This window comes from Candoia aspera, chromosome 2 (assembly GCF_035149785.1).
Source record: "Candoia aspera isolate rCanAsp1 chromosome 2, rCanAsp1.hap2, whole genome shotgun sequence".
NCBI lineage: Eukaryota > Metazoa > Chordata > Lepidosauria > Squamata > Boidae > Candoia > Candoia aspera.
The window spans coordinates 216,741,716-216,764,366 of record NC_086154.1 but is presented as its reverse complement, the minus strand read 5'-3'; the positions used below and the strand labels follow the sequence as shown (position 1 = coordinate 216,764,366).

The following is a 22,651-nucleotide window of genomic DNA, read 5'->3' as shown; positions in this document are numbered from 1 at the left end:
TGTCACTTATGGTGAAAAGTAGGGTAATAATTTCAGTAAACTAATACATTTCATAAAAGTAAATTGCAAATATTGCTCTATAAGAAATTTGCTGCTTTAGTTTCCCCATAGGCTCTAAAGAAGAAAAGATAAATAATAGATGTTTTATTCCGAATCTTACATTAACACTTTACAGCAATCTTTTTTATGAAATTTAGGAAGCAATTTTATGTTATATCCAAGGAACTATGTAAATCAGTTAAATTCTTCAGCATTGGCACCCAGTCTGCTTGCTAATTAAAAACAAAAAAACAAAACTCTGCATCTTAATTAGTTGAAAAACTCTGTGCAGACACAGAAATCACATTGATATTTCCTCAAGTCAGACCTTAGGTCTGTTACTCCTGCCTGGTTCCTTATGTGTACGTTATAAGAAACTGAAAATTGGTTCAGGTATCCATCTTTCTCTATTTCTCTTTTACTGTTTTTAAAAACATAACTTGAAACTTCATACATCTGTTCACTCATAATTGTATATATGAAATAAGCAACTTTTTAAAAGTATGGAAAGTGTTTCAAGGGTTCTTTGAGGGTTTCTATAATAAAATGTTTTAGTAATGCTGAACAGATTCTTGCAGTTATCTATAAGCAGGCTTAAAGTGGTAAACATGCGCATAAAACACATCTTTACACTATACAGCATAACAATGCCCTTCATTCTAAATAAGAACACATATTTACTTAGATCTGCATTCCAATGATTCAGTGGGAAAGAGAGCTTAATAATGCTACCTCCATTTGCAAGGGGAAGAAGAAAAGGGGAAATTGGAGTGACACATTGTTTCATACAGTGGGAGGGCTGAATAGGTAGCAGCAAAGCTGATCAGGTGGGAACAGCTTTTTCTCTTCAGGATTCTGTTGCTAAGATTAGTGATAGTGTTACAAAACTAACAGTTTGTTTCTTCCCTCTTTTCCCATAGAAGCTCTGAAATTAATAGGTCATTCGTCTCATTGTTGCAGAAAATCCAAATGACACCGGAACCATTGCTTGATTCTATGTGTGAATGTGTTTTATCTAGAGCTTTGAAAAACAGTTTAATCAAAAATTAGAGAAACAAACCAAGTAATATGATGAGAAAATGATGGTTTATATCCTTTCAGGCAATGTATTTTATTGATTCACTTCTGCATACCATATTTACTTTGGTTCAGGTCCATTAAACTCAGTAGCACTTGCTTACTTATGTGTTTATTGCTTTTATATACTAACTTTTCTCTGAGAGATTAGGAATGCCTTCCCTAATTTTAACCGCGCAACAAATGTATATGGAAAGTTAACTGAGAGTGGTACTGAAAGCCACTCAGTGAGTTCCATGGCTGAGTGGAGACTTGGAGCTGGGTTTTCCCAGTGCAAGTCTAACACAGTCTGTGACAGGATTTGCATAAAATTATTTTAACCTGTACTTCCCACTTCCTTCCCTCCCCCTGCAAATACATCCTGATATACCTTTTAAACCAGTGTTTCTCAAACTTGGCAGCTTTAAGATGTGTGGACTTCAACTCCTAGAATTCCCTAGCCAGCATGGCTGCCTGGGGGATTCTGGGAATTGAAGTCCACACATCTTAAAGCTGCCAGTTTTGAGAAACACTGGTTTAAACCTTGGGTATTATAGTATATCAAAGTACAATTTTTTTAAGGGGTAGCAAGACTTTCTAATTGGTTTTGCATCTTCCCTCAAAATCGATGAAAACAATTTCTTTGAAAATTAAACAGTTTCTAAATTATCATTATTATTTTTAAACAGATGTAGCATTGTTCCACCCTTTCTTTTAAGCAGAGTCTTATTTATTTATTTTACAGTGCTTATAACCACCCCAATCCCAAAGTGTATGGGTGGTGTGTACAACAGCAAACAAAAAGAAAACAAAAATGTAATAATAACTAGCTAAAACTGGAACCATATCAAAAACAAAAGTAGCAACCAAATGCAAAGATAAGATAGGTCCCCATGGTCAGTTAGCTGAGACTGAAAGCACACTGAAATAAAACAGTTTAAAGCTGTTTGTGGAACTGCAGAATGGTGGGGGCTGAATGTACTTCTGGGGACAGAGTATTCCTTAAAGGAAGGGCTATTACAGAGAAAGCCTGCAGATCTCAGGAGGGGCTGAAAAGTTCAGCAGGGCCATTCTGGATGATAGGATGCATGGATTCAATGGCATGGTTGCTTGATAAATCCTGGTGCTGTGTTGTTTAGGGCTGTAAAGGAAATGACCAGCACTTTAAATTGCACCTACTGACAACCATACACAGACTTTAATATAGGTGTAATTCTGAATTGGGAGGGTATCCAGTTAATAATCTTGACATTACAATTTCTACCAGCTGCAGCTTCTGATTTGTCTCCAAAGGCAGCCCAACACAGAGTGCATTGCAGTAATCCACTCAAGGGGCGATCAAAACATGAGTTACTAATAGTAACACATTTTTATAGTGATATATGTCATTTCCTATACAACTGCAATCTTTTCAGGCTTGAACAAGCATAATACTATTGCATATTGATCTGGAGCTGTGGCTGATAAAGCAGCTGATTACCTACATGGTTCAGCACCATTCACTGTCCACTTTTTCTGATTGGAAAGCCTGCTGGGGATTCTGCATGTGCAAATTCATATACATTGGACTTTAACTTTGAATGAAAGTGACTTAAAATAAGAATATCAAATGTAGCCTGTTTCAAGTATGAGAACTAAAAAAGTATCTTCTGCTTAGCAAAAGAAATACTATATCTTTGAATTTTCGCCTAGCTAATAGCAGCATCTTCTGAAAATCAGATTCGAGTCAGAGCTGGTTAATACCTGAATGGGAGATTATCAGGAAGTACCTGGACTATAGACTAATCTTTGAAGTTGAAAAGAAAATCACAGAAGAAGATAGGGCAAACTATTTCCATATTATCTTTTAAGAAAACAACAGTCAAAGAAGTTGAGTTTGCCTCAAAGAGTGGCAATACTTCTTTGGTTTCTCAACCTATTACTAGCTTATTTCAGAAGTGAGCCATTTTTGTGGATGTATACGTTGCTATAAGGTGAGGGGAGTTTGTTTTCCCTCTGCATTTTGCTGATGGAAGTTGTTACGTTACAGCTGGGCAAATTAACCAACCTTCCTTCCTTCCTTCTTTCCTTCCAACCTTCCAATATCCAGAGTTTCTCTGTTCAAACTGAAGCTCAAGGTTAGTAATGCAAGGAAAAGCCAGCTATATATGAAATACAACAATTGCCTGGACTAGTGTAACTAAGCTTAATATACAACTGGCTCTAGTTTCTGTGACCACTAGAGCAGAGCTTAGTAGTAGTAGTATGAGTGGTTATTACTTGGTTAAGAACTGAAATTGTGACTTTGTATCCTGGTCACTCTTTTAATGAAAGGAGACAGTTCTTCTCTTATTAATACAAGACTTTATTGTAAACTTTCGAGAGGTTTAATGGTAATGCCATATTTTTGCCATTTATAAATTATAATCTCTTCTAAAACATGACGTTAAATAAATGTTGTCTTCAGTCTTAAGAAACAGAAGTGTGAGATGCCATTAAAAACCTACAGTAAAAACATAAGCATTTCTCTTGGTAGTCAGAGTGATAAAAAGCTCACAGTTAATTAAAAGCCAATTAATTCACAAATGCATTAAGAATGAAGTTGGAAACTGGATGTATCTGTATCTAGTTATAAATATAGATATTTTGATGCAGAGATGGAAAATAGGTAAGATTTAGAAAAATTTGCTTTAATAAATGTTTGATCAGTGTATAATAAAGCTTACAAAAGAACCCTCTTAACCATATGATGTATATCACATACACTTCATTGATGGCACTAGTAAAATAAGTGCCGATGTGTTCATTGGGCCAAGGTGAAAAGGAGTCCAAAAGCCATTTTCAATTATAGCACTTTGGTAATGTGTAAAAAATGTTGTTTCAGGAGTTGCCCGCTGAAGAGCTCTGTGCAACTCTAAAGAAGTTATTTGAAGAACAGGTATTGCCTTGTTTATATCTATCATATATAATAACTGTAGCTATATATTTTACAACAGGAGGAGCATTGTGGCTTTAGAGATACAAGAATTATAAAATATATTTGCGCAGTTTAATACATTGATATAACCATAGGAACTTCAATCAGCGTGCAGAGCAAATTTTGCAGTCACTTTTTCCTCCCATCTGTGGAATGACTAGGTGATGAGAACACTCAAAATGATGTGCACGTTGAGTTGCTCCTTTCATTGAGGTAAAAGATTTGCCCATGCAAGAACTTAGTGCCTACATTCATGCACACAAAGCTGCAAATCAAGAGCCCTTTGTTAAAAACAGAGCTTTGCTTACCCCTCATTCAGGTTCTTGTTAATAAGTCTTGTTACTTGACTAATGTTATAACTGTAAGGAGAACATTCTCCCTCCACCTGAAATAATGGACTATTGACTATAATTGTGAACCACATCTTTCAGCTACTGTACGAGTGCCACGGTTTCATTTATGTAAACCCTCTAAATGGTAATGGTACAGCAGTACTTGCTTAGCAGATTGCATCAGGGTTTACCTGAGTTGTTAATTCCAGGCCATGTTTATAGTCCATGTCTATATATGATTTTCTTGAACGAATGCCAAGGCTTTAACTTATTTCAGTACAGCAGTAATAAGCAGATAATTATGGACATAACTATGCAAATAGAACACATTTATAATTTACTCGTACTCCATTTGATGGTGATGTGTATACAATGTTTCCTCAGGAAAAATAGCAGTGGGGACTGTCTAGGGGAGTTTTGAGCTTTGTGAATGGAAACAGACCCTGTTGTGTTTGCAAAATACATTGAAGGGGCAAGTGTCCTTTACCAAACTGTGCAATGTTCTACAAGGACAAGATTTATCTTAAGTAGAAACACAACCCCCAAAATGTCTGAAGCTTTAAAGGACAGTTAAAAAAAACCCTGTTTCCCCTTAGGCATTTATTCCTGTTCCCTTGTTTCAACCATTTATGTGGGGTTTTGATAGCACAGAGAAGGCCATACCATTTGAGAAACAGCAGCTTCTTTTCCCCAAGTCCAAGTAAGTGATATAAAATGCTGTTTTTGTTTTGTAAAGAGGCAGGCAATCCTGTGTGACATATTAGTGATATCAACTACAAATATAGCTTTCATTTGCTAAAGTGTACCAGAATGAAAATCTTGGTCCATGTATACTTTGCTTTTCTCAGTTTCATGGTAAACATTGGTTTCCTTGTATACTTAATAACTGCTTTAATCCCCAAATTGTCCAACATAACTGATAAAGACTTTCTTCCTTTCAGATTTAAAACCCACTTCTTGCCTCTGGTCACTCCTACTATTAATTTTATTTTCATGGCTTCATCTTCTTAGACTCCATACCTGGGCTTTAATGATGCAAACCAAAGTAAAGTTTTCTCTACACATAAAGTATTAAGAAGATTTCTTTGAAAGTTGTCATTAGACACAATTCTCCAAATTCGCAAAGGGGTGCTGATATCATCTTGTCTTGTAAACTGTTCAGGGAAAGTATATTTTATCAACTTTTCTAAATGTTTATATGCTGATATCATTGGGACACTACACAGATAAACAATTTCAGTATCTGTTCTAAATGATAAATAGCATGCCTAACTTCTTTTTGTTTCTTGTATTTTATAACTTCACTCTACTTTTAAATTTGGTGTCAAATTTAATTTCATTAACATTAGTCAACATTTTCACAGATATTCCAGAGGTAGATTTACAATTTATTTTTTACTTACTTTTTGACTTTTGACATTGATTCCTAAAAATATTGACACAGAAATTCTCACTAAGCCTATTAAATATGCTCAGAAATGCTACAACAGTAAAAAAATTTAAAATCATTACTTCCAAAATCTTATTACATTTTTTTTCTTTTAACCAGGTAGACAAGAAGATTGTCCGAACAGAAATAGGTGTTCTTCTTCGACTTTCACATCCAAATATTGTAAGTTATATTTGTTTGCAAACGCAGATTTAAAATTGTTAGCCTGCCTTTTGATCACCCATTGTGGACATATTTTCCTGTTTTGCTGCAAATAAGAGGACCAAAAGAGCTGTACAACCTCAAAAGTTTTTAATAAGACCATATTTATTTGTTTGTTTGTTTGTTTGTCTGTTCTGGGAAGCATCAGAGTCCTATTCCACTTAAAATTATTTCCAGTAGGCTTTCAAGATATTTCAAACACTCGAAGAATCACTTAAAGTAATTTTTAGCGTGTTCTTTTTTTATTATGGTCTGCTGTGGCATAAATTGTGGAGTTTTTAATTAGAAAGAAAGGAAGAGAGAATGGGGTGCAGGGGAGAATTAGGATATATCTAAACCAGTAGATACTATGTAAGGTACATCTAATCTTTATTGTAACTTTATTGTAATTATCCTTAAAGTATATGCATACACTGAAGAGGGAGAAGATGGACAATTCCTTACTTTGTTGCCTTTCTCAGATAAAACTGAAGGAGATATTTGAAACCCCCACAGAAATCAGCCTTGTCTTAGAACTGGTAACAGGAGGAGAGCTGTTTGACAGGTATGTGATGGGTTGTGCTATGTATTGTACTATATACTGTCCAAATATTACACAATAAAGACACTTGCTTTGAAGTAGGGATTTGTTTGGGTTTAATTATATGAGAAAAGAGACTGAAAATGCACTATTTTCTCTGTGACGTGTGCTTCAGTGGCTGGTATTGCATCTTAGCGGATTGGGATGCAGATCTTCAGGTCTTTTTCCAGCTGGCCAGCCTCTCCATCTCCCAAGGCTTCTTAATCCAGTTTAAAACACATTGGTGATTCATCCATGCTGTTTTGACTATTTTCAGATCTATCTAAATGTCAGGAGACTATGAGCACAGCCAAGTTTGTATGTATGTTTGGCTTGCAGAAAGCCACTAACTAGTTAGCTCTTTCCCTTTCAGCCAATATTTTAGAAATAACCCCAGCCAATCAGTGCGTTTGCCAGCTAATCACTGAGCAGCTTGGCTCCTCACAGCCATGCCCCCAAATACATCCTTTTCTAGCTTTTCCTGGTGCTTCTGTGCTCACCATAGTGGCAGACTCCATTGCCTACCAAACTCATAATGCTGGCATGCCAGTAATTCTGCATTTGACTCTTTTTTTAGCAACTCATGCCAGTGTGCTACTATGAGGAGACTCAAGGAGACTGGGAAAGCCGAGAATCTGTTTTAACAAAAGCCCCAAATACCATGTATTATTCACCATGTAAGTCCCAAATGATAAACTGAAAATGACTTGTTATTTCTCAGTTTTTGCCACCCTTTGTGTAGGCTTTTTAACCTGAGAAAGAAAATATATTGTTGCAGAAATGAAACACTGAGGCAAAGATGGGAGTGGGGCACCTACTGGATGCCAATTTTTTTCATTTTCCCTTTGGTCAGCTGGAAGGCATGCTAATCAGCTCATGGGAAGTACTGGGTATTGTAATAAGTGCAATGGAGTGGACATTCACAGTGAATGCAAAACTGCTTCTGACACTTTGTAGGATATATCTGTAGCATGAAGTAGTATACTTAGTTTACCTGATCTCCCACAGGATTTCAGCCAAGTCATACATCTGTGGTATTGGTTGTAATTACTAATTTCAGAGAAGTATATCTTAGAATGATTATGATTGTTTCACTGTATTTGTGGAGCTGGAAAGCAAATTCTAATTATAGATCTTACTGATATTAAGTGTCTTGTCCCTGACTTTGAAGCCAAATCTTTATTTTTACTGTTGGAATCATTGCAATAGAAGGAAACATCTTATCCACTTTGTAAACTTTTTTTCTTGACTGTTGTTCCTGGGAACTTACCAAATCCTCAGTTGTGTTTTGTATGTACTTCAAATTCTCTATTCCCATTCTGGTGTACATAAATACCTGTTGAATCTATAAACATAGATCTGCCTTGCTGCTGCTTATTTATTCACAAGGCCTGTCACATATGTATTCTACACTGCATTACTACTAGATTGTCATTCTTTATTAGGACTCTCTGCCTTGCACTTCAGAAGCTGAGAGCAGCTATTTTTTAAAATTCTTTAGCTATGGTTCAGAGACTAAATTTTGGAATATGTTCTTATTATCTCCAGCATTTTATAGACATCGCTGTGAACTGAGGCAGCCTAAACTGACATTTTAAATATATTGTAGCTAACTGTAGCATAGCCAAATTCAGGCAGCCATTTTAATATGTGAATGAAAGAATGAGTGAAATGAAACAAGGTTGAGAGCATATTTTTAGGAAGACCTTAAACGTGAGCTGTAAATGACAAAAACAAAAGTCAACACAGGAATCAGGTAAATGCCAACGCTGTGAAAGGGGCATCTCTATAGATGACAATGAAGCTGAATGAAAGGACAGTAACTTGAGAAGGTTGTGAGAAATTGGTGCCACCTAGAATGGACAAAGACAAGTTGAGAGAAGACAGAAAATTCTTTTAACAAAAGCTGTGTCTTGGATATTTTACTCATTTCCAAGAGACTGTATTCTCAAAACAAAGATCCATCCACCATTCCATCAGTTCATGGAATAAGAAAGGGAACTAATCAGAAAGTCAGAGTGTTGGTATGGATGCAACATGTTCTTTTGGCCAGCCAGCTGGAATGCAATGACATCTTCCTAGGCCAGAAAGCATAAAAGAAATAGATAGGGAACCTCCATATTAACACCTCTTCAAGGCAAAAGAAAGACTGACTGATCAGGTAGCTTGTGCACTAACTCATGTTCTCTATCTTATCTCATCTTCCCTTTGGACGAATTGCCCAAAGTGTAATGACATAAATATGCATAATGGAATAATAAATAAATAGTTCCAGATTTTGCAGCTTTGTCTTTGTAAATATCTGTGTATCATATATGCATATACAAACCCACCCCTGAAGCAACAAAATAAAAATAGCTTTTTTCATCATATTTGGATATTGGTCTAATATTTGGAGCACATCACGAACTCTGTTTATTGGTCCTGCAGAACAGAATTCGTTGTTCTCTCTCTTGTTTCAGGAATAAAATCAGTGAAATAAAATGTTTGCCTTCCTAAGGTACATAACAACAACTAGGGTTCTAAGACAGATTCTATAACTATTACTGCTTGGCTTGTTTCATGACCAGTTTTTAAACCTAATTCACGTAGCTGCATATAATCTGAAAACAATATGCATGGACTAAGACTAAGATATCTGAGTTCAAATCCACATGCTGGCTGGAAATACTGGAAGTCAGAATCCCACCTTACCTACAGGGCACTGCGCTAGGAAAGGCTGAAATGGATTGTGAGCATTCTTGCTGTCATTTAGTGTTACAATAAGCAAGTGCAATATGTTGGTTATGAAATAAATGCACAAAAACCAAACTACCTATGCAACACAATTAATACATGACAAAGGAGGTCTTTCTTCACCCCCTTGTTGGCTTTCAGTAGCTAAAATTTTAATGGAGAACAAGATACTGATTATTTAGTTTATGTATTGTATTGTATTGTATTGTATTCTATTGTATTGTATTGTATTCTATTCTATTCTATTATTTAAAATATTTATTATAAAACTGGCCTATTTTGCTTTAACCTTGTTATTAATGTTTTAATAGCTTATTATTTCACTTCTAATGTTTTCTATGTCTGTTGCCAAATAAAACATTTTTTGCTTCACTATCTACCTTCTAAACTACATTTTTAAAAATCTCATTATGATTAATAAATATATTGGAAAGATTCTAAAATTAGCTGCCTTGCATGGTTTAGCTGCCTTTATTACATAGAATTCAACATAAAATGCTGATGTTCGTGCTTCTCCCTAGTTTTACAGTAAGTAATATAGCTTCAAAATACATACCACTTTGTGACTTCATGAAATATTTTTTGCTGGTTTCTTGTAGCTCTATGTGACTTTTTAGAAAAGTGTATTTCTGCATTCTTCTGAGAAAGTAGAGCTTTATTGGCTGATTGCCATTCTCTAAATGATAACCAATAATTAAATACTAAACACTTCACAAATCATTGAAGAGACTGCTGAGAATTATACCTTGGACCCTCTATATAAGTCAAGTCTCCAAGTTGACCTTGACTCCTGTTGATTTCCTGAGCATATCCACACCATTTCTTGGCAGCAATGGTTTGCTATTGTCATTTGGGGGGAAGTTTTTCAGTTTCCCTAGTATTCTCTGGAAGTCTTGGTCATCCAAGTATTAACCAGATCTAACCTTGCTTAATTTTTCAAGATCAGCTAAGGGCTAACTGCTGCCATCAAATTGTACGATTTTTGATATAAGACACAGATAACTGGCATTTATGTCTGAAAAAGGTATAACTATTAAAGAAATCCCAATTAAGTTATAGTTACACCACTTATCTCATATCTTCAAATGCTAAGTTCCTTCCTAGACCTTATCTGACTTCATTGTTGATCTGGGCCACTAATATTTATTAAATTGAAAGTTGGCATTCCTGCACTGAACAATTTGTATCATATAAAAAAGTTCTAAGTAAAACTTGATTAATGTATCATTAGTTGGGTATCAATAAGATAATAAAAATACATAGGAAAAGGTTTTGGTGATGTTAGTGTACTTCCCGATGCTTAAGTGCTTCTAAACTTGCCAGCTTTCTTTTTTTCTGCATCTAGCTTGGAAGTACTTTGCAGTAATTGTTGAGGATCCTTATGCTATTTTAATTGATTTATGATTACTAGGAATGTGCACGCTTCAAACATTTGAAAAAAGTGTTTTGGACCATGTGTGATCTTGCATCTCTCTGCTATTCATCTTTTTTCAGACTTCAGTAGGAGCCTGAAAAACATGGCTGGCTGTTTTGTTTAATGATTGAAGTTAATGCCATTCTTAAAGCAGCCACATCTCCTGTAAGCCTGAAAAAAGTTGGGCTGATTTAATAAACAGATGCTGCTCTTGCAAGTGGTCCAAAGTATTTCCAAATCATTTTCAAAGTGTGCATAGCTATACCATGTATTTTTCTAAAGCTCTTTATTGTGATTTATCACATTTTAATTCACACACTAGTTTCACAAGCAAACTGCTTTTAAGATCTGACAAAGAAGTGCTGTTACTAAATCTAAGATTTTCTTTTAACCAATCATATCTGATTCTTGGAGACTTCCTGGACAAGTCCCTGCAGTTTTCTTGGCAAGGTTTTTCAGAAGTGGTTTGCAATTGCCTCCTTCCTAGGGCTGAGAGAGAGGGACTGGCCCAAGGTCACCCAGCTGGCTTTGTGCTTAAGGCAGGACTAGAACTCACAGTGACCTGGTTTCTAGCCTGATGCCTTAACCACTACACCAAACTGGCTCTCAAATCTAAGATAACAGGTGGTTTATTTCTGCAGTCTTCAAATCACATACCCTGAAGTAGACCCATTGATTTCAGTGTGACTGCCCCGGAGTAGAAGGTATGAGGATAATTCCTTTTAACTATCATCCTATTCAGTGGAACTTAATCAGTGAACATGCTTGGTCCTATGCTGCGAGTAACTGCCACAGTGCAGTCTTAAGTTGTGAATCATTCTGTGCAATGGCTTGGAAACTCTGAGTGTAAGGCTTGCTTTTTGGGGTGTAGAATATAAGTTAAAAGCCTTGGGGTTCAAAAGCATGACTTATCCCATCCATCCTGACACTTCTACAACTAGATGGGTTGTTCAGAGCTAAATTGTTAAATCAGGGTTAATCTTGTCAGGAGCATTGATCATACCTCTTTCAGGTTCCGCTAGCCATCATAGTCAGATACCTCTAGTCACACTACAGCATATCACCTCATTCATGATTTCTCATAGAGGCTGCTTTCAATGGGAGAACCTCAATGCCTTCTTTACTGAGAAATAATAATGACAATTTTGTGAGTCTAATTCCATAAAATAAGACAATACATAAGAGCACCTGACCTTGAAAGGTATAAAGTCTGTGTGTGTATATCTATATACCTATAGGCTCTAAATCTACTACTTACCTGTAAATAACATTTGCTTTATGATAATAATTTTATTTATTTATTTATCAAATTTTATCACCGCCCATCTCCCCCCAAAGGAGGGACTCTGGAATAAATTGAATAAATTGAGTTGAGATGGGTCTCCTCGCTCTCGGACTTCCGGAAGAAATGGAAGACCTGGTTCTGCCGCCTTGCTTGGGAGGGGGAGAGTGATAGCTCCACCTGGGGATGGCTGGCGCCATAGCAGTGATTGCGCTCCATCTCCACTTGGATTTTCCATTCATTTTATTATATCTTAATGGTAATTTAGATCGCTATGTTTTTAGTGTTATTTTATTGTAAACCACCCAGAGTCCCCCATTGGGGGAGATGGGCAGTGACATAAATTTAATAAATAAATAAATAAATAATTCCAGGCTATGGATTTAATCTTCTGTACTATACCCCTGTTTATTGGTCTGGAGGCTGTAATCTTATACATTTCTATAGTAGCTTTTATTTTAAGCATATAATATTTATTAACATAAATTTATTTTGTTTCCAGAGTATTTAGATTGATTTCTTGAAAGCATCTTTCAAGAAGCATAATGGTTGTTATAGGCCAGAGTAAGCTTGTTTTAGTGAGGATTTTTCCTCCCAAGACATGATAGATTTTATTGCTGCTTGATTATTCTGTGATTTATTTTAATTACAAGTTTGCTTGGAATTGTGCTGTTCTAGAAATCCCTGAGTCTGAATGGCATCTTTTGGTTTCTTTATAGAATTGTGGAAAAAGGATATTACAGTGAACGAGATGCTGCTGATGCTGTGAAACAAATCCTGGAGGCAGTTGCTGTAAGTTTTTACTAGCCTCACAGCTTCAGAATAATATTTCATTAAATTAGAAATATTTGTTTGATCAGTATAGACAACTAAATGAAAGAAAAACTTCTTGATAACAGTGTGAATTCATTTATATTTATCAATCTCAATCAGTGATCAAAACAACATGCGAGAAGAAAGACCATGAAAAAGCACTCTCCGCTTCTTTCATCCCCATACTAATACCCTCCTCACACTGAGGGCAAATGTCTGAAGCAAGGAATCAGTTCTTGCCATAGACCAACTTAAGCTGGGAACCTTCCATTGCTCAGAATCCCAGCAGTTGAACAATGCCTGGTTTCTGGAAGGCTGCCCCATAGGTTCTCTGTGTGAAGTAGCACCTAGAATGTTCCTGGCAGCACCATGAAACTTCCCTAGTTAGACTATCTTTATCTAGAATAAATGCATGCAAAGTAAAAGTCCCGTGCAAAGGCTGAATAACAGCAAGCAAAATGCAAGGTACTAAAATACAAGTGTACAGAGATCCAGGAGAAACAAGCTCTTCTTTAACAGTTCAGTGCCACCACCAGCAGAAGGTTGCTGCTAGTGGTTTGGATTTCCAAGACTTAGACCATTATCAGAGATGGATTCAAATCTGCTTATAGAACAGACTGGTCACCAGGAGGCTTAATCAACAACAATTTATTTATTTAATTTATAGGGCTGCCCATCTCAATGACAACTCTTTTGTTATGATTTTTTATCATAAATCATAACAAAAAATAAATAACAAATGTAGGTGAGATAAAACAAACCAGCACAACCAGCATAACCACAATACAGGCTAAACCATGTACCCAGGGCTCCAGGCTCAGTAACAGAACCAGGTATTCAGGGCCTTACCGAAAACCAGTAGGGTCATGGCAAATCTAATCTCTGTGGGAATAATGTTAAAAAGTGTGGGCGCCATGGCTCTCTTCCTGTGTCCCACCAGCCAACACTCCCTGATGGACAGGACCAGGGTCTAATAGGATGGATAGATACAACTGGGGAGAGATGGTCCTGCAAGTAACTCGGCTCAATGCCATGAAGGGCTTTATAGGTCACTACCAGCATCTTGAATTGGACCTGGAAGCATACTGGCAACCAATGCAGTGCACAGAGAAGACGTGTCACATGTGCCAAAAGAAAGGCTTCCATAACTATCCATGCTGCTGCATTTTGTGCCAGCTGAAGTTTCTGGGTGCTCTTCAAGGGCAACCCCATGTACAGCACATTGCAGTAATCCAAATGGGAGGTGAGGACATGAGTGACTGTGAGCAGGGTCTCCCAGTCTAGGAATGGGCCAATTGGTACACAACACATTGTGCTGTGCAAAGGCTGTCCTAGCTATGACTGCCACTTGCTCTTCAATTATATATCAGTTTTGTTGTTTTTAGTCCCATTTTCTTGTTGCTGTGGTGGTAAGTGACCTCCATTTACAGTGCAAATGGTGTTGCAGTTGTGGTTGCATTTCACTCCAGTTATTCACATAAAGCAGTCTCTGTGGCCTTTGAAAGATGTGTCTAATTCCTCACACTTTCCAGCTTCTGGTTTCCCAGGATCATGGCAGGGTGGCAGGAGTGAGTACAGGGACCAAACTATAGAATTAGAATCTTCTCACATCAAAGCTTTGACATCAATAAAGGCAAGAAGGGGGCAGATCAGGGGAGGCCTGGAATCTACAAACTTATTCAGTCCCTAGAACTAATAATATAACATCTATGAAATTATAATGACTTAAGAAAAATGAAGAAGTAATGGGAATAGAGGGTTGAAGCAAAATGCTGTTGCTTCTTTCTTCTGCCTTGCCATATGATGTTGGAAGGGTTTTAATAAGATGATTTATGTTTCAGTTCTCAGTACTGAGATTATTTTATAAATACATAATATTTGCATTATCTGTGAGTTGTAATTGATTGGTGACATTCTTCTTATGGAATACTGTTTCACTGTTTTCCCCGATCCTCAGCAGTCTATATCTGCTCCAGAGGGAAATATTATGGGGGTTGGAAGAGTACGGAAAATTGCTAAAAGACTTCTACGTTTACACCAATGGAACAATCCATTGGATCAAATATTCCACCAGAGGGGCAATACGAATGGAACCAGGCCAATTAATTTTATAGAAAATAATTCATTGAACTGTACAACATACGCATACTTTAAAGACAACTACCCTATATGAATATTTAAAATGAATGGAATAGCTGGTTTCTACCACTGCTATGGCATGGCTCCAACATAAGTTTTATTCTTGATTATTTTTGTCCACTGGTTTTGCCACTTACACTTTAGTTATCTATGCTGCTTCACTACTTGGAGTTCTCTTTGTGCTCAGAAATTGCATGGATTCTACCAAGAATGGGTAAAAGTAATTTCCACCTGTCTGATCCATCTAGTTCTATCCATCCAAGATTTCTGTGATTGAATCAATAAATTATAGGCATTAAAACACAGAGAAATCTGTTAATTTTTTTAAAAATGTGAAACTGTGGCAACTTGGTACTGCTGAAGGTGTCCAACTTTTGCTCCATCAGCATAGAAATATACCAAAGATTGTAGCATTGTATGCCAGAGACCAGTAATTCCATTACTTCTATTTGGTATTGCCAGCAGTAAAGGACGCTGGGAGATTTAATTCAATGACATTTGAAGGGCTATATATTCCCCAACTGTATTCTTTGTAATCGATATTTAATTATTGTAAATTAAATCTGGTCTGATCTGCTTGTTTGCAATGCAGTTTTACTAGTTATCCATTTTGAGTTTGGTTTCTTTCAGATAAATGAACATTCTCTACTTGGAAAATGTATTGTTTATGTAACTACCATCTTGAATGGATCAGGATTTTATGTTGTACTAGAGGTACACAAGGTTGAATCTCAGCATCTGTTCACCCTACATCCTGCTTGTGATGGTACTGTGCCAGCTGCATTGTGATCTACTTTCACATATGAGCAGGCATCAATAAGTTAATAAATTAATTTCCTTTGCAGCTCTGCAGATATTGTAGCTTCCTTAGGAAGTCTTTCATCTGTGAAAGTGAAGAATTGCAGTTCTGAAGGTCTTCCAGTTTGATACACTTGACTTAGTAAAATCTATACAAAAAAGAAAGGTTTTGTATTTCCACAATGAGCTATTCAGTTCAAATCTAATGTTTTATTAATGACTATATATTTTAAAATTACTATTTTCTTTTTCTTCTTTTATTTGTACTTTCAGTAATTTAGAGATATTGTATATAGACTGAACTAAAGCTTGCTGACCACATAAAAAGTCTGATTTCCAAAGAATACTGAAGCTGTTACTATAGCAGGTTTTACATACAATTCAACATCAAGTAATAAGCTTTGTAAATTTCCAGGCTTGAATAATAATATACAAAATATTTTTAAATGGATAGGGAATTACAGCAATACATATAAGGGTATATGTAAATCATTTATGGAATCTAACTCCATTCTATTTGGGTTTTGATATTATCAAAACTGATTGTTGTTGTTTATTCATTCAGTCACTTCCGACTCTTCGTGAGTTCATGGACCAGCCCACACCAGAGCTTCCTGTCGGTCGTCAACACCCCCAGCTCCCCCAGGGACAAGTTTGTCACCTCTAGAATATCATCCATCCATCTTGCCCTTGGTCGACCCCTCTTCCTTTTGTCTTCCACTCTCCCTAGCATCAGCATCTTCTCCAGGGTGTCCTGTCTTCTCATTATGTGGCCAAAGTATTTCAGTTTTGCCTTTAATATCATTCCCTCAAGTGAGCAGTCTGGCTTTATTTCCTGGAGGATGGTTTGATCTTCTTGCAGTCCAAGGCACTCTCAGAATTTTCCTCCAATACCACAGTTCAAAAGCATCGATCTTCCTTCGCTCAGCCTTCCTTATGGTCCAGCTCTCACAGCCATATGTTACTACAGGGAACACCATTGCTTTAACTATGCGGACCTTTGTTGTCAGTGTGATGTCTCTGCTCTTAAGTATTTTATTGATATTTGTCATTGCTCTTCTCCCAAGGATTAAGCGTCTTCTGATTTCCTGACTGCAGTCAGCATCTGCAGTAATCTTTGCACCTAGAAATACAAAGTCTTTCACTGCCTCTACATTTTCTCCCTCTATTTGCCAGTTATCAATGAAGCTGGTTGCCATAATCCTGGTTTTTTTGAGGTTTAGCTGCAAGTGAGCTTTTGCACTTTCTTCTTTCACCTTCATCATAAGACTCCTCAGTTCCTCTTCGCTTTCAGCCATCAAAGTGGTGTCATCTGCATATCTGAGATTGTTAATGTTTCTTCCAGCAATTTTAACTCCAGCGTATCAAAACTGATACATTATATTAAAATATATGGTTGAATTTCTTGCATTGAATTTCATTAGCTTGGCATTCAGACAAATCAGCCATCAATAGACATGTAGAAATAAATTACATTTACACATCATTCAAAAGAGGCAATAAAAAAGCTAAGAAGGAAACAAAAATACCAGAACACATCCTCTCCAGCAGCCAATGCCCTGATAAGCAGGGATTAACACCAGGCAAACAATCAAGCAGAAAACAATATCCTAATCAAGGAACTTCCAAGGGGAAAACCACACCCCCACCAACACTGGCAGGGCAAGCTACTCAAACAGGGAGCAAACCCCACATTCACTAGCAGTGATGATGTTACCGAGCTGGGTAATGAAATGCCTGCAAGCAAACAACCAAGCTCAGAGAGCACCAAGGACTCCACAGTTCAACCCTGAGCTACATATATTCTGTCTATTGGAATTTCAGTTCTTGTTTCTTCACTTAAAAGATCACCTCCTGGAATAGAAGCAATCCAGGAGAAGCATTTTCAATTATAAAAGAAAATGTTGGGATAGAAGGACAAATAGTTCGACCTGGTATATGGTACTTTTCAATACTGCTGGAGGGAAAATTAATTTTTCCACCAATGATGTGTGTATTAGACCAAAATATTTAAGGAATTACTTGTTTAGAAGCACATAACCTAAAACTTTAAAGGATGGTTAACTTTCTAGAAAAAAAGACATTCAGCCCTGTTGTATTAGTTGCCAGGACTGTTTGCCTATGATTATTTTAAATCCCCAACATAGTCTTGTTCTCTCATTTGTTTCTTTGCAAGAAATCAGTGACAAATGAGACTAGCAATTGTGCAGCAGTCCATGTAAGACAGTGTTAATGTTAATTTTACATGGATTGCTTGGGATATTTTGTCATGAGAAAATTATTCCCAGACCAAGGGTTTCACAAATACTAGAATATATAGAGAAGTGAAACAGAATAAGTACATTTGAAGGGAAAAGCTTCTAGCCATAACTTTGAATTCAGCAGCAGAGAGGAAGTAGACTAAATGGAAAAGTCTGCAAGAAGGAAATTTCATGGATCTAGCAAAATTCCATGGCCCATGTAGACATCTTGTGTTTTAAGCCACATCCTGTTTTTGCATTGTCTCTCTGATTGTAACTCCTTAATTTTCTTTGGCTCTATTTCTTAAACCTGCTTACAAAGCCAATACATTTGTTTATCCTGTACTTTTTTATAATCTGTGTCTTTTTTATAAGCTATGTCTTTATTTACTATTCAAGATGAGGTCAGATTATTTGAAAACCAACAGCTATTTTAAACATTACTTTGATAAGCTCTCGTGCTGTTGCTGAATTCTCTGTTGTAGTAGGATATACTGTATGTGTGTCTCCATTCTCTGTAGGTAAGATTAGAAGGTAATTAGACTGATTTTATTTATTCTTGAAATGACAAAATCGTCAGTAATTCAGATTTGAAAAAGCTAACTGCTTTTAATCAGTGTAACTTTAACCATGGGCATATTCTGTGTATATACTGTATGGTGAACACTTAACATGCTTTACTATGAATTTTGTTCTCACAATTAGCAATATTCAATTTGCTATTTTACTAACATTCTTATCTATTAAAATAAGACATCAGCATTAGAATATCATTTTTACCTTAAACCATTTGGTTCCCCAAAGACTAGATTCTGCCTCTAGGCTGCATTTGCTATAATTCATTATGTTCTTAATGATTCCCTAATGCAGCCCTTCTGAGTCAGATCTGCCTTTCTGCAGATTCAAAATCATGCTTTTGTTAATGGAATGCCATTTTAAAATATGATAACTAAATAAATATTTGAATAGAGACAGACTTGAATTGTTGGAAAAGTAGGACTACTTCACTGCTTGCATTTACAAGGAATATTAAAACAATGTTTGTATTAATTATGAGCCCTCCTTGATATTTTCATTGTTCCATCTTTTGGTGTTTGCAATTGCTTGTTTATACTAAAAATGAGACAAGTATTGGGCTCCGGGTAGGGCAACTCAGATTTCAGTCTCTATTTTATACTGGAGTTCTTTGGGTGAGTTTGGATCAGTTGTTTTATTAGCCTAACTGCCTCACAAGACCAAGGTCATAGGGTTAAAATTAAAGGAAGCTCCTATGTAAGCCTGTCAGAGAAAAAGTTGGATATAAAGACAATAAATAAATACTGTTTTAGAATATACTGCTTTGATAATCATATAGAGGAAGAGTGGAAAATAAATATTTTAAATACATACATGTTTTGCCGTGTAGCAAAAGAAACCCATCCAGTTTTACTACACTTCACCATTTTTTAAAAACTGAATTTCATTTGATTTATATATTTGCTGCATTATAGATTGTTGAAAAGATGCTGTATGAACTGATTAATTTTTAAACCTTACCTTGTTAACAAAATAATCATTTATTAAGCCTGTATGCCACATGACTCTCAGTGACTCTGGGTGGCTAAAAGAGTCTGTGGTAAATCTGATAATTATATCTATGTTACTAGAGTAACTTTATTGAAAAATCATGTAAATTCTGCTTGTTGATTCCAATAGAGTGTTAACACCAGATTATTTATTAGAAGTACTGTTATGCTGCTTCACATTGTTGAAAAGGTATAAAGTAAGGAAACAGCAAGTAGTAGAACTGATATTTCTCATCATTGAGAACTGACCCTGAAGCCATAATGACGTACCAGAAAGTATTAAAAGGGTGAAGTAAATCATAGAAAGCATTATCTAAAATAGTCTCCTGAGAAGTGAAGAGGAAGGCTTTTTATCTGTGGAGCTCAAGAAGTAACAAATAGTAATTTCTTTTGGGCACATCAGACATGATTCATGAAACGAATTCATTTGCTCAGAAGAAACTCAGATGCATTTCAGTGGCAAAAAGTAGAAGTTATAGCCATAGATAAGAGAGATATATGGTGTGGGAGCACTGGATACTAGAAGAAAAGGTACAACGTCAAAAACAGTGTTATGCTGTAGATTAGAGTGAGAGCAAAAGAGAAAATTTTCAATAGTAGGAAAAGAAACTGGGCTGGAAAAAACAAGGACAAAACTAGCTATGATAAAGGCAGGAACTGAAAGAGACATAAGAAGAAAAGAGACTGAACAGAAGCAGTGCTTGAAGTGGGTGGAGCGTGACATTCCCACTTATTTTTAGGAAACACAACTCATTTTGGCCATCCCACTTCTTCTTTCTTCTACTTTGAAACTTGGGAATTTCAGTTCTATTGTTGGTTACCCCAGCCAAAATAGATACCTGGTTAAATTGGCACTGCAGAAAAAATGATATCACACGTAGGCAATACACTCTGTCAGCCTGTCAGGACTCGACTATTGCTAACTGGAAAGAGAACCATGAGGCAACTCCTGGAACAGAGGCAATGTGGACCCAAGAAGAGCAAAGAAGAAGCACAAGGCCAGGGAGAAACAAAGGAGGAAAGAGACAGAGAAGATAGAGGATGGAACAGAAATGAATTACAGAGAGAGAAAAGAAGAGCGAAGGGAGGAAAGGGAGAAGACAAGAGGGCAGAAAAGGGCGGAAAAGGGGACACGCAACTAGTGGAAAGAAGGAAAATGAAGAATGAGGAAGAAGCTTGGTGACAAAGGAAGTTGCATGAAGTCATAGCATTCTAAAATGAGAGTGGGAAAGACTTTACCCCTCTGTGCGGGAGGCTTGGAAGTATCTCAGCAATAGTCCTCCAGGATCTAACTGAATCCTGTCAGAGGCAATTGGCTGAACTCTAGAAGAGTCCTCATCAGAGAATGAAGCAGTTTCCCAAAAATCTTCTAACTCAGTTGTTGTCGGAAAAGAACTACAGGGAAGTTCCCTGGGAGGGAAGGAAAAACAATTTTGTCTGCAGCAGTAGGAATCATGGGATCTTACATGATCTAGACGTTGAAAATTCCTTTGGTTTCCTGAGAATACAAGCAGCTGAAGATTCAGAAGCTGAGGACAGACTAATTAACCCTTGAATAATGGCAGGTGGCATGATGTGGAAATGCTGGAGGCTTGAGTAGAAAGCCTTTAATTTGAGTGCAAACATTACTGTTCACTATCCTTCTCCTTACTTTTTTGTCTTACAAACATCCTTAGTTCCTCCATTCCCATACCCTAATTTGTACTTTGTCTTCTGTTTATTTAAACTTCTCATATCTCTCTTTTTGAGGATCTCAGCAGCTTTATCCAGCCACAAATTCTTGGTCTTCCCATTCCCATTGGCTGATTAACTCTTGCTTCACATATTTCTTTTGTGATTTGATCCTCATTCATTCTTTCTATATGACCAAAGCTCCTCACATTTGAATTGGCCACTTACTTTAATGTTCAGTCCACATTCATTCACATTTTTGACTGTAACTTTTTGTTTTACCACACATACAGATACCCCATTTGCATTGCATTTGGCATTGTCTACAAAGAAATGGGATCAAACATTGGCCAGTTTAATCCACTATGTTCTCAGGCCCCTTGGGGACGCCACAAGTAGCATTTATTTGCAGTAGCATCCTGATACTCTTGCACTATAAACCACTGTGGCTACTAGTGATCATAGCATTATCCTTTGTGAAGACTAATTTTTCTTTCTTTTTAGAAGTACACAATTGTCATTGTGATATTACTCCTTGAAGCCATTAAATTGAAAACTACCACTTTTATATGCCTAAATAAGCAATGATTATAAATAATAGTTATAACACAATCCAAGTGTATTTTTATATAAACAGTTATGGCCACATGTAGATTTCAAAATAAACTGTAGTTTATCACAATTTGATGAAGGGTCCCATGACCAATCCTTCGTCACCTATTTTCTTCCTATTCTTATCCTCTTTTATTATAGCTTAAGGATGAAAGTTTTCCCTTTCATAAAATCACACTCAGTATCCAAAGTGTAGTGCACCTTAATGTTGACATAAACCAAGCACATGGCTAATGAAATATTTAAGACTAATCATAGTTTCTTAGGTTCAGATGAAATTATTAATTTGGTGTAATCAAAAACTGAACTAAAATCATTGAGCAATGGGCAGGAGTAGTCTCAATATGGCTTATTCTGATCACAATAAATCATCATGCTTCAGCATGCTTCTCAAATTCTGAATTGGGACCCCTACAAGGGGGTTGCAAGCAACTTAGAGACAGGTCCCAATTTTAAAAAATGTTAGGCATCTAAGTTGAGCTCATATGTTTGAATACTCCTAATCCCAATGAAAATAATTTTAGGGAGAGCTATAGTATTTCATTTATCATTTCAAAGGGTCACTGTTACTGCAAAGTTTGAGAACCACTGCCATAATTCATTCTGATGTCTAAATGCAACCATTGTATTTTGGGTTTCTTATCTATAGTAGTATTTTAATTCTGGAATACATTGTAACAACATTAATCTCAAACTTCCTGTAGAAATATTAAAGTGGAAAAGACGAATGCCTACACCAAAATTATAATCATAAAGCATAACTGGTTTGGAGGGTTACTTTTAGAAGA

The 22,651-nt window shown here is 36.4% G+C and overlaps 1 protein-coding gene across 1 annotated transcript in view; it reads left to right on the top strand.

The window, feature by feature from the left end:
* The first annotated feature begins 4,525 nt into the window (after positions 1-4,525).
* Positions 4,526-22,651, top strand: part of CAMK4 (calcium/calmodulin dependent protein kinase IV) — a 41,812-nt gene continuing 23,686 nt past the window's right edge. The window contains exons 1-4 of the mRNA XM_063293126.1: positions 4,526-4,534; positions 5,933-5,995; positions 6,436-6,578; positions 12,745-12,817. Coding sequence (XP_063149196.1) covers positions 4,526-4,534; positions 5,933-5,995; positions 6,436-6,578; positions 12,745-12,817 — 288 coding nt within the window. The remainder of the gene's footprint in view (positions 4,535-5,932; positions 5,996-6,435; positions 6,579-12,744; positions 12,818-22,651) is intronic.